Consider the following 13,113-nt stretch of genomic DNA (forward strand, 5'->3'; position numbering starts at 1 on the left):
TACAATATGTCACATTGAGATTTAGAAAATTGTTTTGGATTTTTAAAATTATTCTCAGCTTCATTCAAGAGACTGAAGCTGTGTGAGACAAGGTGAATGCCATATACAGTAGCCAGTAAAATGTATTATTTGCTCAACTAGTTTCATTTTCATTATAAAACAATCCCATTGTTATTTACCTGCATCATAAATGTATTGTTTATGTGGTAAATAATTGTGTTCAGAGACTCTGACATATCACATCTGCTTGATAACTAGTCTTCTCAGCAGCAGAGAACAAATTGCTAAATAAGTATTGTCATGCCACTAGCTTCTGAAGAAAATTAAAACGATGTGTATTGATCACGGAAACAATAAGCATAGCAAAGATGCCACCCTCCCACCCCCCAAATTGACAGTTCACTGTGAAGAAACATAACAGGCTATGCTGTGGGATTTAAAAATAAAATCAGCTGTAGCAAAGCACAGCTGTGAGAAATTAAGTACCATTTATGCAGCCCTATGATGGCCGCCCCTCCTAAATGTTACATTATCTGAGGAACTGCACTGAATCATCATTATGCTCAATTCTTGAGTAGAAGTTTGCTAGTGGCAGAATTTTTCACAACTTTTGCCTTAAAAAAAAAAAAGGATTGAAGTTAGTTTTTAAAATCTTTGGCACCCCATTCCCCCCATCCCAGTATTTGTTATATTTACTACTTCCTATTCAATAACATATTAGATTCTCATTCCTCTGCAGAGAGTGCTCTCAGAGAGTGTTTTTTATTGGAAGGTGTATTCCTTCCAATATTTTCTGCTGCCTTGTGTGGCACCTAAAATGAACTTACAGAATCTGATTCACAAAGAAACAACCTACATGCAAATCCACCTACATACAAATCTTTGGTGGCTTAAGTTTTTTACTCACTGATATCATTTGGCATAATTAATGGCAACCCAAACATAATAACCCAACGAGCCATTATAAGCAACTTATTATGGATGGAAATGTATAGATTTGAGAGTGTTTGTGTACTCATTTAAAATAGAAAAGATTATCATGTATGCATTATCACCTATATGAATATGAAGCCCAGCCAGATGGCCTGGGAATCATAATCATAATTATAATGTGGTTAGTCTACCTCTAAGATTTACTAAGTTTTTAGCAAAACTAAAGTAGCTCACATTCAAAACATATCTGAAACAACTTGACATGCAGAAGTTGTTGGGTTTTTTTTAATTGGGGGGGGGGGATTATGTTGATATGCATGGCTATCAGAAATATTGCTAGAATGGAACATTATTTTAAAACCAGGAGATCTTTGGAGACTTTTGTTGGAAGCTGCCCAGAGTGGCTGGGGAAACCCAGCCAGATGGGCGGGGTATAAATAAGTTGTTGTTGTTGGGTATAAATAAGCTGCTGCTGCTGTTGTTGTTATGATTAAAAATAGTTCAAGTAGAAGGCTTGGAACAATCTTAAGGGGAATTTATGTCCCATTCTGAAAGAAAAGTGTGTAGTGTCATGTATATCAGTCTTTTCCTGTACAAGGCACTGGCATACAATTCATTAAGAAGTCTTTCTTAAAAGGACAATTATTAAGGATATCCTAGAACAAAACGATTCACAGAATAAAGGTGAAGGAACTGGTCTATAGTATTGCCAGGGTACATCACAACTACAAGCATACTGTTTCTGTGGTATAGTGTCTGCAGCAAGAATGGCTGCATTTGTAAATCTACTAGACAGAAGAATATACCACTTCAGAATGAGCATATACTGCTTCTAGCCAGCATATGACATTTTGTACTTTATTATGCCCATATTTAAAGAAATGCAATAATGTTACTAAATAAAGTTTTTGAATATGAGATTTTGGAATTTTATAAAAGGAGATTGTTAGATCAATAGACATTTGGGCTGTACACTGGAGTCAGCTGAGTCCATAGCCAAAGCGGGTCTATTTTGGAGGGACTTGGAATAGAATGATTTGGTTACAGACAGCCATGAATTGTATATGCAGCCAGGAACCCTGCCTTTAATAAAGTCTAAAAATGGCAGTAAGAATAAACTTTTAATAATGTCTGAAAATGGCCATGAGAATAAGCAATTACAACAGAATGGAATCTAGGTTGAATGTCAAATTCACTGAATCCTTGGTAATATCATGTCATGTGCTTCTTTTGACCTGGCGACACAATGAAAGTTGCAAATTGTTACTAAAGATGGATCCTGGCACTGATGTCACACAGCCTAGTTGGTAAGCAAGCTCTTTGAGTAACTATCAGCAACTATCAGCTTTGGCTCATTTTGGTTAGCCCTCTTTACTAACCCCAATGTTCATCCCATGCTTCCAGCCTGGTAGCATATCTCCAGATGTGCCAATTTTTCTGTTGACCTGGCAGCATCATGTCTTGTTTTGTACTGTGGAAGGGAGCTGACTCTTCAACCTACATGCTACATTGTCTCCTACTTTCACAACACTTAAAAACACAGAATTACAGAACTGTAGAGTTGGAAGGGACCCTGGGGGTCATCAAATCCAACTTGTGTTCATTGATCCAGAATGCAGGTAAAAAAAGCACTTTGCCTCTCATGATTACAACATAAAGGCTGCTAGCATTTACCACCCATACATACAGGGAACTGCATTTCTGGTCTGGATTTCCCCTTTAAACCCTGGCCTTTTTGTGTAGGAAAATTGGATTATTTAAGTTTGTTAAATCTAAAACACATTAATAACAGCTTGGCAGAAGCTTTATGTATTTCTCCTTTGCTTTCTTTTAGCCCCCATTAAAAATAAGTTATTCTTTACTTCAGTATATATAGCATTAGGTTGCATATATGCATACAGTTTTATCTGTACATATTAATTAAGACCGATAAATAAATCCTTACCTTGGAGGGCCTGAAGAGTACGTGTCTGTACAACAATGCAGAGCTGAAGGACCAGTTGTGGGGCACTTTCTAGAAATGTAGCAAGCAAATGCAGCATACTCACATCTGCATACTCATAGACCATTTTCCAATAAAAGCGCCATCTGTCACTATCCCCACTCCGTCTACTTCGGATGCCCAAGTAGATAGTGTGAAAATACCTAAAAAGAAGTGAATGAAAGGTATTTCAAAGGATGGTATTTTTACTCTAATGTAACACTAATAAACTCTCTGCATGCAAGTATTTGTAAATTGTAGATTGCAAAATCATGGAGAGGGAGCAGACTTCAAGATTAAATTAATATATCATTCAAAATCAGAATAGTTTAGTAAAGCCTTTGACTTATGCTACCAATGAGAATCAGCCAAAGGAACCCTCTTCTGTACATGCACGGGGAGGAGTCTATTCCAAAAACTAGAAAAAAGATCAAACAAGTGCACACTTTTACAGACCAGTCTCATCACTGAAGTATTATTATAAAAGTTGGCTAGAAAGCTCATCAGGTAAATTTGAACACTAAAGCAATTTTTAATCCACCAAATTTGAATTCAGTGGGGCTTACTTCTGCATAGACATGCATAGGATTGCACTGAACAAATATTTTCAATTATTCTGAAACCGCTTTTAGTTTTCTTCTCGGGCTGTAAGGATGTAAACCTCAGTGGGGCAGTAAGGGGGGGGGGGGAATGGATGTTCTGTTCCCTGTCAGCCAACCTTCCCAGATTCATGTACTGGGCTTTCGGAAAGGAGCCACAAGGCTCTGGCAGGGTCCTAGAGCGCTCTGGCCTCTTTCCCAAAGCTGACGAAGTGCTAAGTAGGCTTTGGGAAGGGGTGGGAAGGTGCCCCTTTGGCTCGCCACACTGTGCAGGGAAAACCTGTTGCACTGCCCTAAATCACCCATGTGCTCAATATGGATCGGTCTTGTGTAGCCTGGCCCAGAATTAATCTGGAGTTACCAGATCTTTCAATAAATGATTGACTTTCAGCTTCTTCACCAAATTATATGCTATGCCTATGAGATGCTCTCCTCAACCTTTTTATAGCAAGATGTTACTAAATAAATATGCTACATAGTAGTAGATAGAATAGTGGAAAGACAACCTACTTTGCTTTCTTACAAGTCAAGCAAATGGTGTACTATGACCATTTGCTTGATTTGAAATTGCTATGAAGATACAGTTGACTAGAACAACATTTGCATTCTACAGAAAAATAGAAATGTACTGATTTCATGCCTCATACGCTCTGATATTTATGACAGCCACCCAAGTCAAGAGAGGGCAATTGCTTATAATATATAACATATTGAAACATTTATGAAAAGATCAAATATTACTAATGGCTTGTTACAGATACAGGAGACGCTTATTCCAATGTCTAATTTGCTTCCTGCACCAAACAGTACATTAAACAATTTAGCTACACCATAAACAGTTACTCTTTCTACCATCTCATAAGTACAGAGAATAAAAATCTCTACAGCTGGGATTTAAAAATAAAAAGTAAACAGCAATTCAGGTAAGTGGTGTTTTTTTCCAGTTGCCTAGCTACCAGGGAAAAAAACCTATGCTGTATTTTTAGCTCAATGGAAGTGACTGTTTAAATAAAGATATATTGTCCTATTTTCTTTCCGAAGTATTTGCTTATTAGCTGTACCTGAATATAAAAGTGTGGGGGAGTTAAAAAATGAACACATCTTACCATAAATACGTAAATAAATCTATACTAGAGAACCAGTTTTATTGGCATCTTAAACACTTGGTATTATAATCTTCAATCTAAATTGAGGCTGAAAAAATGTTAGTGTTAGATTTAAACAGGAAATGTAGCCATGAAAATGATCTGTAACAAAGAATGACCCAAAATTTGTAGGAGTACAGTGGTGCCCCGCAAGACGAATGCCTCGCAAGACGAAAAACCCGCAAGACGAAAGGGTTTTCCGTTGCGGAGGCGCTTCGCAAGACGAATTTCCCTATGGGCTTGCTTCGCAAGACGAAAACGTCTTGCGAGTCTCGCCATTTCCCCCCCTTCCCCCCCTTTTTCAAAGGCGCTAAGCCGTTAATAGCCTTTTAACAGCTTAGCCGCTAAGCCTTTAATAGCCGCTAAGCCGCTAAATCGCTAATAGCACTAATCCGCTTAGACGCTAATGGGGTTGCTTCGCAAGACGAAGAAACCGCTAGACGAAGAAAATCGCGGAACGGATTCTTTTCGTCTTGCGAGGCACCACTGTATCACATTCACAACATTCCTGGCAATTAAGCAACATAGAACTAGACTATGTTTTCTTTCACTATTAAGAGGATTATACTGAAAAAATAAAAGTTTGTTCTTTGTCTACAACAACTCCTACCACAACCCGACTTTACTGGGCTAAAACATCTGCAGGCAGAAGTGACCAACTAGAACACGCAAACTTCAGGGTCTGAAAATAATATGCGGAATAAAATTCTAGGATTCTATGACCTCTGGTTTCACAAAAGAGTTATGGTGCTTATAAATTCCACCAAGGCACCAAAGAAAGTATGGAAAAAGTGAGCTACCAGTCTTAACGTCAACACTATGGAAATTGAAGCAAACCGCAAACCAAAAACCCACACATTTGATTTGACTGTCTCACACACTGTTCTCACCGACAGTTTAGCCTTCAGCCCCAATCCTCTTCCTCTGGACATCATTGACACTGGGGTGGAATGGGGGAGGTGTGTGGCCTGTTGTAAGAACAAGCCTAATGAATCACACCAAAGGCATTTCTAGATGCCTTGCATAATCTTTCTGAAAAACATGTTACCTGTTTGATCAGTTTTGTATTATGTGCTTGGAATCATCTGTGGGGAAATGCTGTGGGTAGGGGCAGCCACTATGCAGAGTGAGTGGGCAAGACATTTGAAGGAGGAGAGAAATCCAGCATTTCAGGTCTGCTTCACCTGATCCTAACATGGTACTCTGAATAATCAAGCTACCCTCCCCCCATAGGTCTTACAATGCTGCTATTTAATGATCCTGAATGAGGAGACTGACTTTGCTTGTGTCACCAAGATTTGAAAGGACGAAAAAGGTAGAGCTTTCCCCCCCAGACACAGACTTGAGGTTCAGGAAAGGGCTGTTGCTGTTGTTTATAGGGATTTCATCTCCCACTCCAGGCTCCCTATCAGATTGGGTGCACACTTTAAGTATCTGTACCTGGTGCTGAGAACAAGGGACAAGGTAGGGCTGCTGTTGGTGTAGTAATCATCCTGCAAACAGCACACATGATACAAAACAGTAAACGGGGAAAAATGTAACCCAAAATGATGTTGTGCATGACCAAGAACATGGTCAGAAACAGATAACTTCACCTTCAATGCAGAAGCTTTTAACTGCTAGAACTGTGCCATTTCCCCCTCAGTTTTTAGCCAGACTATATCTCTTACCAATAAATTCTCAGTGAATTCCACCCCCCCATGAATATAAGAAATTATCCTGATGCTATGAAAAACAAAAAAAATGAATGTGTCATAATGGCAGGATGCTGAAAAGGATGCTGAAACTATGCAGCTGCATAAAAATAGGTCTAGTCACTGCCATCATGCAGAAAGTGCCACATTTCATTATGCAGTGGAGGTTACCCAGTGACAGACACACATTATAATACCTAGAAGTGGCCTGCTATATCTAGCTTATAGAATTGGAAATGAATGGGGGGATATTTTAACTTGCTATAATTATTTCTTGTTTCATTTTACTAGAAATCAGTGCTCTTGGATTTTCTGTCACCTGAGACCGAAAACCCCAATATCCAAATTTCCTAACTAGAAAACCAAGTACTGTCAGTAGCATGCTGAACCTAGCAGTATGTCATCCATAGAAGAAAGCAGTCGGAGGAGCATAGGTGCTCGCAAAGATATACAAAAGAATGGCTCACATGACACTTGCGATCCCCCAGCTCTCAATGTTACTTCACAGAAATATAACCTCCCTACTTTTTTTTGTTAGGCATTAAATAATGAAAAATGTGTTTTAGCGGGAGTGGGTCTGAAGGGTTAGGTTGCATCATTCAATTCAACGATGAATTTGTAAGCTAATGGCATCAGCTATGCTCCACAGAAGATTTACCAGGGAAAACCCTTGAATTTCTACTTGAACAATGAACTGTAAGCTGTTCCTCTGTCTTGTGATGGTAATAAATATTGTATTGCTAGACACTCCTTTTAGACCACATTATCTTTGCAACAGTAGACATCTAGCCATTCATGATTTTATTCGCTAAAATCCACAAGTTTCTACTAAAAGAAAAAGTTCCTGATGTGCTTTCTTAGTATCATGTACTGTTAAATGCTTTTGCAATATCCACAAGTGGATTTAGGAGGATGAGTGACCTGGATCATAGACTCATCTTAAAAGACAGATCTAGAAAGGAGATAATTATCCACAAGAGGAGCTTTGCTCAAGTTCATCAAGCTTGGCCCTAGGATTTTAAGACTGTAGACATGACACAGTGGCTAATGCCAGGATAAACATATGTTCCAAATATATCATCTTTATGGCCTCTGGTTCCACTTTTCCTTAATAGAGGCAGCCCTCACTCAAAGGTGAAGGAAAAACAAGGATGATTGAGGGTAAATCATCCCTGCAAATTCCCCCCAGGGATGGGGGGAATGGACTTCACTCACAGTGAATGCAAGATGCAAGAACCTGTCTCTCACTCCAGCATGGAACGTGGGGGGGGGGGGCAGGGAGGTGCTGAGTGCAAAAGCACTTCGCCTGGTGAAAACCCTCCAATGCAGGCATTAAGAAGCAGAGGTTCTCCTGTTAATTAGAGCTTAATTGGACTAAAGAACAGGTGTGTGCTAGAAGAGATGAAATCATAAACTGCGGAACAAGCCAACTGCAAGGACTTTAAGGTTTGAATTTAAGTTAATACTTCATTCGGTGCAAAAGACAGTGGGGAGGAGGGGAGCCTACGGTTTCTTTATTTAAAGTTCTCTTTTCTACATTTATGGTTCAACAACCCTCCTCTGAATATTAGTTCAAATTGTATTTGAACAAGTGAGGATGGAAGAAATTGGATTATAAATATGGAATAAAACATGAAAAGGAACTGTGTGTGTAAAAAAAGGGGAAAGAGGGGGAAGCTCTACTTTGCAAAAGGTTTACGATGAAAACTTAGAGCTCACTCTTTCCCATCCTTTATTATCTATGAGCTGAACTGGATAACGCTAAGAGGACTTGAAATTTAATTTAATTGGAAGGGATAACTGGCTGTATATCTTTAGCTGGAAGGAAGGATGAAAGGAGTCTGTGATCTGTCAAGGAATTGATAAGGTTCTTTATTGAGTCATCTGCAGTTCGACAGACTGCTCTTCTTCCCAGCCTGATAGGAAAAATGGTGAAAGCAGTTTGTATACTGGGACAGAGCGACATTTGCAGCTGTTGTTAAAGTTCTCGGTGCAAAACAATGAAGCACAGGACGGAGCAATGAAGAAATTTCTGGAACAACAATGGGATATCAGCTCTGCCCAAGGCACAACATGTTACAGCAACAATCAGAGTAAAGAAAGACATAACATCTTACAAGGGCAGAAAAAAATACCATGGACAGAATAATTGCCACACACAGGAAGAACAAGGATATAGTTTGAGTTCCTCACTTGAAGATTCATAAATCATTTAATGTGTCAACATGAATAGAAGTTATTAATATTGCAGTTCTTGTATAAGGGATTGTTATTATGACTGGGATGTAATTGAAACTAGTAAGATTTTGTAATGCAGAATTAAAGAAAATAATTAAATCATCAAATCTAGCATGCTGGGGGCCACTTTAACTAAATTATATAATTCAGCATTTCATTTGTTTGGGTAGACACAATAGGGATTACGAAATCCCCTCTAGTGCCGCTGCTGAATCCTTAAGTGTGTCTGCATTCCCACCTCCAGAGACAAAAGGCAGTGATGGCTATATAGTCATACCGCAGATGGACATTCATTTTAAGAAATGAATCAGAAGAACAGAAACAAACAGCAAAGGTTGTTGCTTATCTACCCTTCCAGCTGCAGGAAACATCTGTATTATGACAAAAAGAATTACGGGAATGAAGATCACAGATCACCATGTTAGCATGCAATGAAGCTGAAAAGACTTCAACCAATTCCTTGCAATTTAGGAGAAAGGATTCCAAGTAGATTTGTTAATTCCCCCACTTCTGTGACCAGCAGCATCACCACTGAATCTCATCATCCTGGTCAGCAGTACCGATGGTGGTGGGAAGATAGCTCCATGACACCACACTGGTTGCTCTTGGTTATGCCTTTAGTGAAATGTCACATCTGGATTGTCTCCACATTAGCTTTTTCTCTGCATATCTCAATAATATTTCATGTGGCTGCAGCTGAGAGACAGGTGAGACAGTATTCATCAGTTCAGCTGTGGCCAACTGCCATTTGGTTCCTCTTCTCACAGGCCTGCCAGATCAGTGGCTACTCTGCCTGGTCATTGCCTATTACAGTGCTGCATCCATCTAAGTTTTGTTTAAGAGAAGACCCACTGAAATTAGTGAATCTAAACAACTTGTGTTCATTAGTTTCAGTGGGCCTACTCGGAGTAGGACAAACACTGGATACAACCCTGTATGTATATATGCCTCAATTTCCTAGCGTTCCTCTCAGCTCCTAATCAATTTTTCTTTGCTGTTATATTTATTTGTATCTTGCTCATTACATAGTTAGTAGGAATATGCTGTTCTCTTAGTCTTTGCACAGCGCTTAGGAAACTTGGGTGTCTTCTAAATAATGATGATGATTACAACTATAACAGTATAATAGGTCTAGAAAGCTATGCTCCATTGAACTCAGATTGTCATCCAAGAAAATGTGCACAAAATCAAGCTGCACTTTGGATTTTCTACCCCCCCCCCACCCTTTTTCTTTTTTAAAAAAACCAAACAAACTTGCTTTTGCTAGCATGTACAAGAAATGCAATTTGCTCTTTGTCAAAGATCACAAATTTGGTAATTATATATACACACCTTCAGAATAAAAATGGTTTGCAGTGATTCAAAGCAAGTATCAAAGAAGTGGAAGCTGGTAAAAAATGGAGATAGGTTTGCTGTAGTTTGCAGCAGAGATGAGTGAACTTGGCTAGTTTCGGGCTAAAAGCTTGAACAAAAGATGAGACTCCTCATGTAATGTCTCTCTTACTTAAGATAGCAGTGTGGATATTCCACATCTGAATGCTCCCCATATTAGAGATGAGACTTTCAATGGCCCGCAGCAAGAATATTATTGACACAAAAATGGAAGCAAGAAGAATTACTGATGAAAGAAGCATGGTGGATGAAACTGATGGACTATGCAGAATTAGACAAACTAATGGGAAGGGTTTGAAGCCCTGCGGGACCAGAGATTCTTAGAAGACTGGAGTAAATATACAAACTATTTGAAAAGTAATTGTAAAGGACAGATTATGCTAGTAGGACTGCAAGAAGTTTTGTAAGGAGGATTATTTGAAATATTGCAAGAAAGACTATGAGGAAAATTATTAGTTAATGATAATTAAGTGTAATAGGGAAATTAAGAAATGCAGAATAAGTGATAAAGAATGAAAAATCATCAGAGGTGTTGACTGAAGTCTAAAACATTGTATAAGATAAAAAGTTATGTTATATGATTGTTGGAAATGATATGTTAAAAAAACCGAGAGAGAGAGAGAGAGAGAGAGAGAGAGAGAGAGAGAGAAACTTTCAATGGCCCAAGCAAAGAACTTCTTGAACAGGGGCCAATGCTGATTTCAGCCCCTATTTTATAGGCTTCATTTAAGCTAGGTTCATTGCTGGGCCCTGTAGCATTTTCAGATGCTACACTTGAGTATGCTTACAGCTCAGGTTGAGCCTGGAGCCTAGTTATCACTGCCAGTCTTCAGGTCACTATCTCCTTGGGCTCCTATTAATTTCCAGAGAACAAATGTGTGAAACACAATGCACAGTCTCAAAGCTATTGCATTTTATTCTCTCTTGAATATGCTGCTCATTCAAGCAATCTTAGCTAGTAGTTTTCACAGCTAAAGCTATTTTCTTGTTATGGAACTTTGCACATACATAAACCCAAAGCAGTAAGATATATAGAAAAAAATATCAGAAATATTTTTGAGATATTGCTCCATGCATGAGTGGTGAGCCTCTATACAGAATATCCAAGAAAAGAGTTACAGCAGTTATCAACAAGCATCTTGCACAAAAAGGCACACCAAAGCCCAGGTCTTTTCTATTCAGTTTTTTTGATGCTCCGCCCAAAATATAATTAGGCAAGGGTACCATATCATTGACTAGATTAATCATTCTGATATTTCTAGAGTAGGCATAGGCTCAAGGTTCATGCAATCTGGTTAGAGAAGAACAATATTTCCCATTTAGGCGTCTACATTTTTATTTGGAAATTTCACATTTGTATTTAATGAAGCTTTTTTTGCCTGTGTAAATTCTTCTGTTTTAAAACATGTGATTGCTCCAAAGGCAGACAGCCTGAACTAGCAGTATGCTCCTATCAAAGGAACCTCTCGTGTTCTCATAAAGAGAAGTTACACCCAAAAACCTTTCCATTCACTTCAGTAGAGTGCTGTATTCTGCTCCTTCCACAGAAGCAATACAGTATACAATAAAAAATGGGAAACCTTTCCTTGTAGATATTTTGGAAGGTGTAGTGCAAATATATATAGATATATAAAATTGCATGAGATATATGTGTATTCGGGACGCGGGTGGCGCTGTGGGTAAAACCTCAGCGCCTAGGACTTGCCGATTGCATGGTCGGCGGTTTGAATCCCTGCGGTGGGGTGAGCTCCCATCGTTCGGTCCCAGCTCCTGCCCACCTAGCAGTTCGAAAGCACCCTTAAGTGCAAGTAGATAAATAGGTACCGCTTTATAGCGGGAAGGTAAACGGCGTTTCCGTGTGCTGCTCTGGTGCCGGTTCGTCAGAGCAGCTTCGTCACGCTGGCCACGTGACCCGGAAGTGTCTGCGGACAGCGCTGGCTCCTCGCCTCTAGAGTGAGATGAGCGCACAACTCTAGAGTCTGTCAAGACTGGCCCGTACGGGCAGGGGTACCTTTACCTTTACCTATATATGTGTATTCAATGCTTCAATCTTGCGTTCATTATTGATATCAGGCACAGCTGCTGTCCATTGTCCATTGTTTTCAATAAGATCCTATTGCTACAGATATACCAGTGGTCTGCAAGCCAGCCACTGTTGAAATAAATGGTCCCACCCAACACCAGTATGGGGATTTCAGTATTGTTTAGCATAGATGCTTAATGGCATGATTAAATTTGTCCTAAGGGGTCCAATTCCAAGATAATGTAAAGCTTACAGAATAATCCACTGGGATTCAGTCATGAGACACAAAGGGAATATTTGGTACAAATGCCCAGAAAACCACACAATAATATTCCCAGCTGTGGTACATACATTCTTCCCCTCTTTAAATATTGTTGAAAATACTGTTGAAAATTTTCCATTTATGATTTGCTTGTTCAGAGAAATATTTAAAAGGAAGACATTACCAATACTAACTTTAGAAGAAAATGGATCTGTACTCGTGTCCAAGGCTGCACATCACATTCCTTGAATTCAAAATTAGCTATTTGGAGTTGGGAATTGTTATTTTATTTGCTCAGACTAAAAGGTCAGCATTATTTTACCAGCTTCTTATTTTCTGTATTTAAAATGTCATCCAACATAGTTAGCCTGGGTAACATTTGTGCTTGCAACATTCCCTCTTCTGTTTCTTATTTCTGATAAGGTCTTTTATGCAAAAGGAATTCTAATTATGTTTAAGTATGGATATGGGGCTTTGAAAACCATCCTGTTTAAAAAGATAAAGGACAAACTTATATGTCCGTCCACATCTTGTCATGCTAAAAACGTATTTTACACGGGTTACTTGTGCTTGAATGTAAATTCATTGGAATCAACAACCCTCTAGAAACCATAACCCATTTTGGAAGATTTTTAGTGCCATTTCTATCTGAAGCTTGTTTAGATCTATAAGTTGCTTTAAGACTAATTTGTGTGAAATGTGACAGATAAATGAAATAAATGAAAATTTAAAAATAACGATTTGCTGCCATTTCTTTGAAGTCAGTACTGTTTTGCATAGTACTATAGTCTGATAATATTACGTGCAGTGTAGTTCACATGACTGTGTTCATTGCAAGTCTTTTAA

General features: G+C 38.8%; 1 protein-coding gene across 3 annotated transcripts in view; it reads right to left on the reverse strand.

Annotated features, from left to right (window-relative positions):
- Positions 1-13,113, reverse strand: part of XKR4 (XK related 4) — a 354,573-nt gene that overhangs the window by 264,915 nt on the left and 76,545 nt on the right. For all 3 annotated transcript variants that reach the window (XM_077933017.1, XM_028736949.2, XM_028736948.2), the window contains exon 2: positions 2,879-3,078. In XM_077933017.1, coding sequence (XP_077789143.1) covers positions 2,879-3,078 — 200 coding nt within the window. The remainder of the gene's footprint in view (positions 1-2,878; positions 3,079-13,113) is intronic.

The sequence above is a fragment of the Podarcis muralis genome, chromosome 8 (genome assembly GCF_964188315.1).
Source record: "Podarcis muralis chromosome 8, rPodMur119.hap1.1, whole genome shotgun sequence".
Taxonomy (NCBI): domain Eukaryota; kingdom Metazoa; phylum Chordata; class Lepidosauria; order Squamata; family Lacertidae; genus Podarcis; species Podarcis muralis.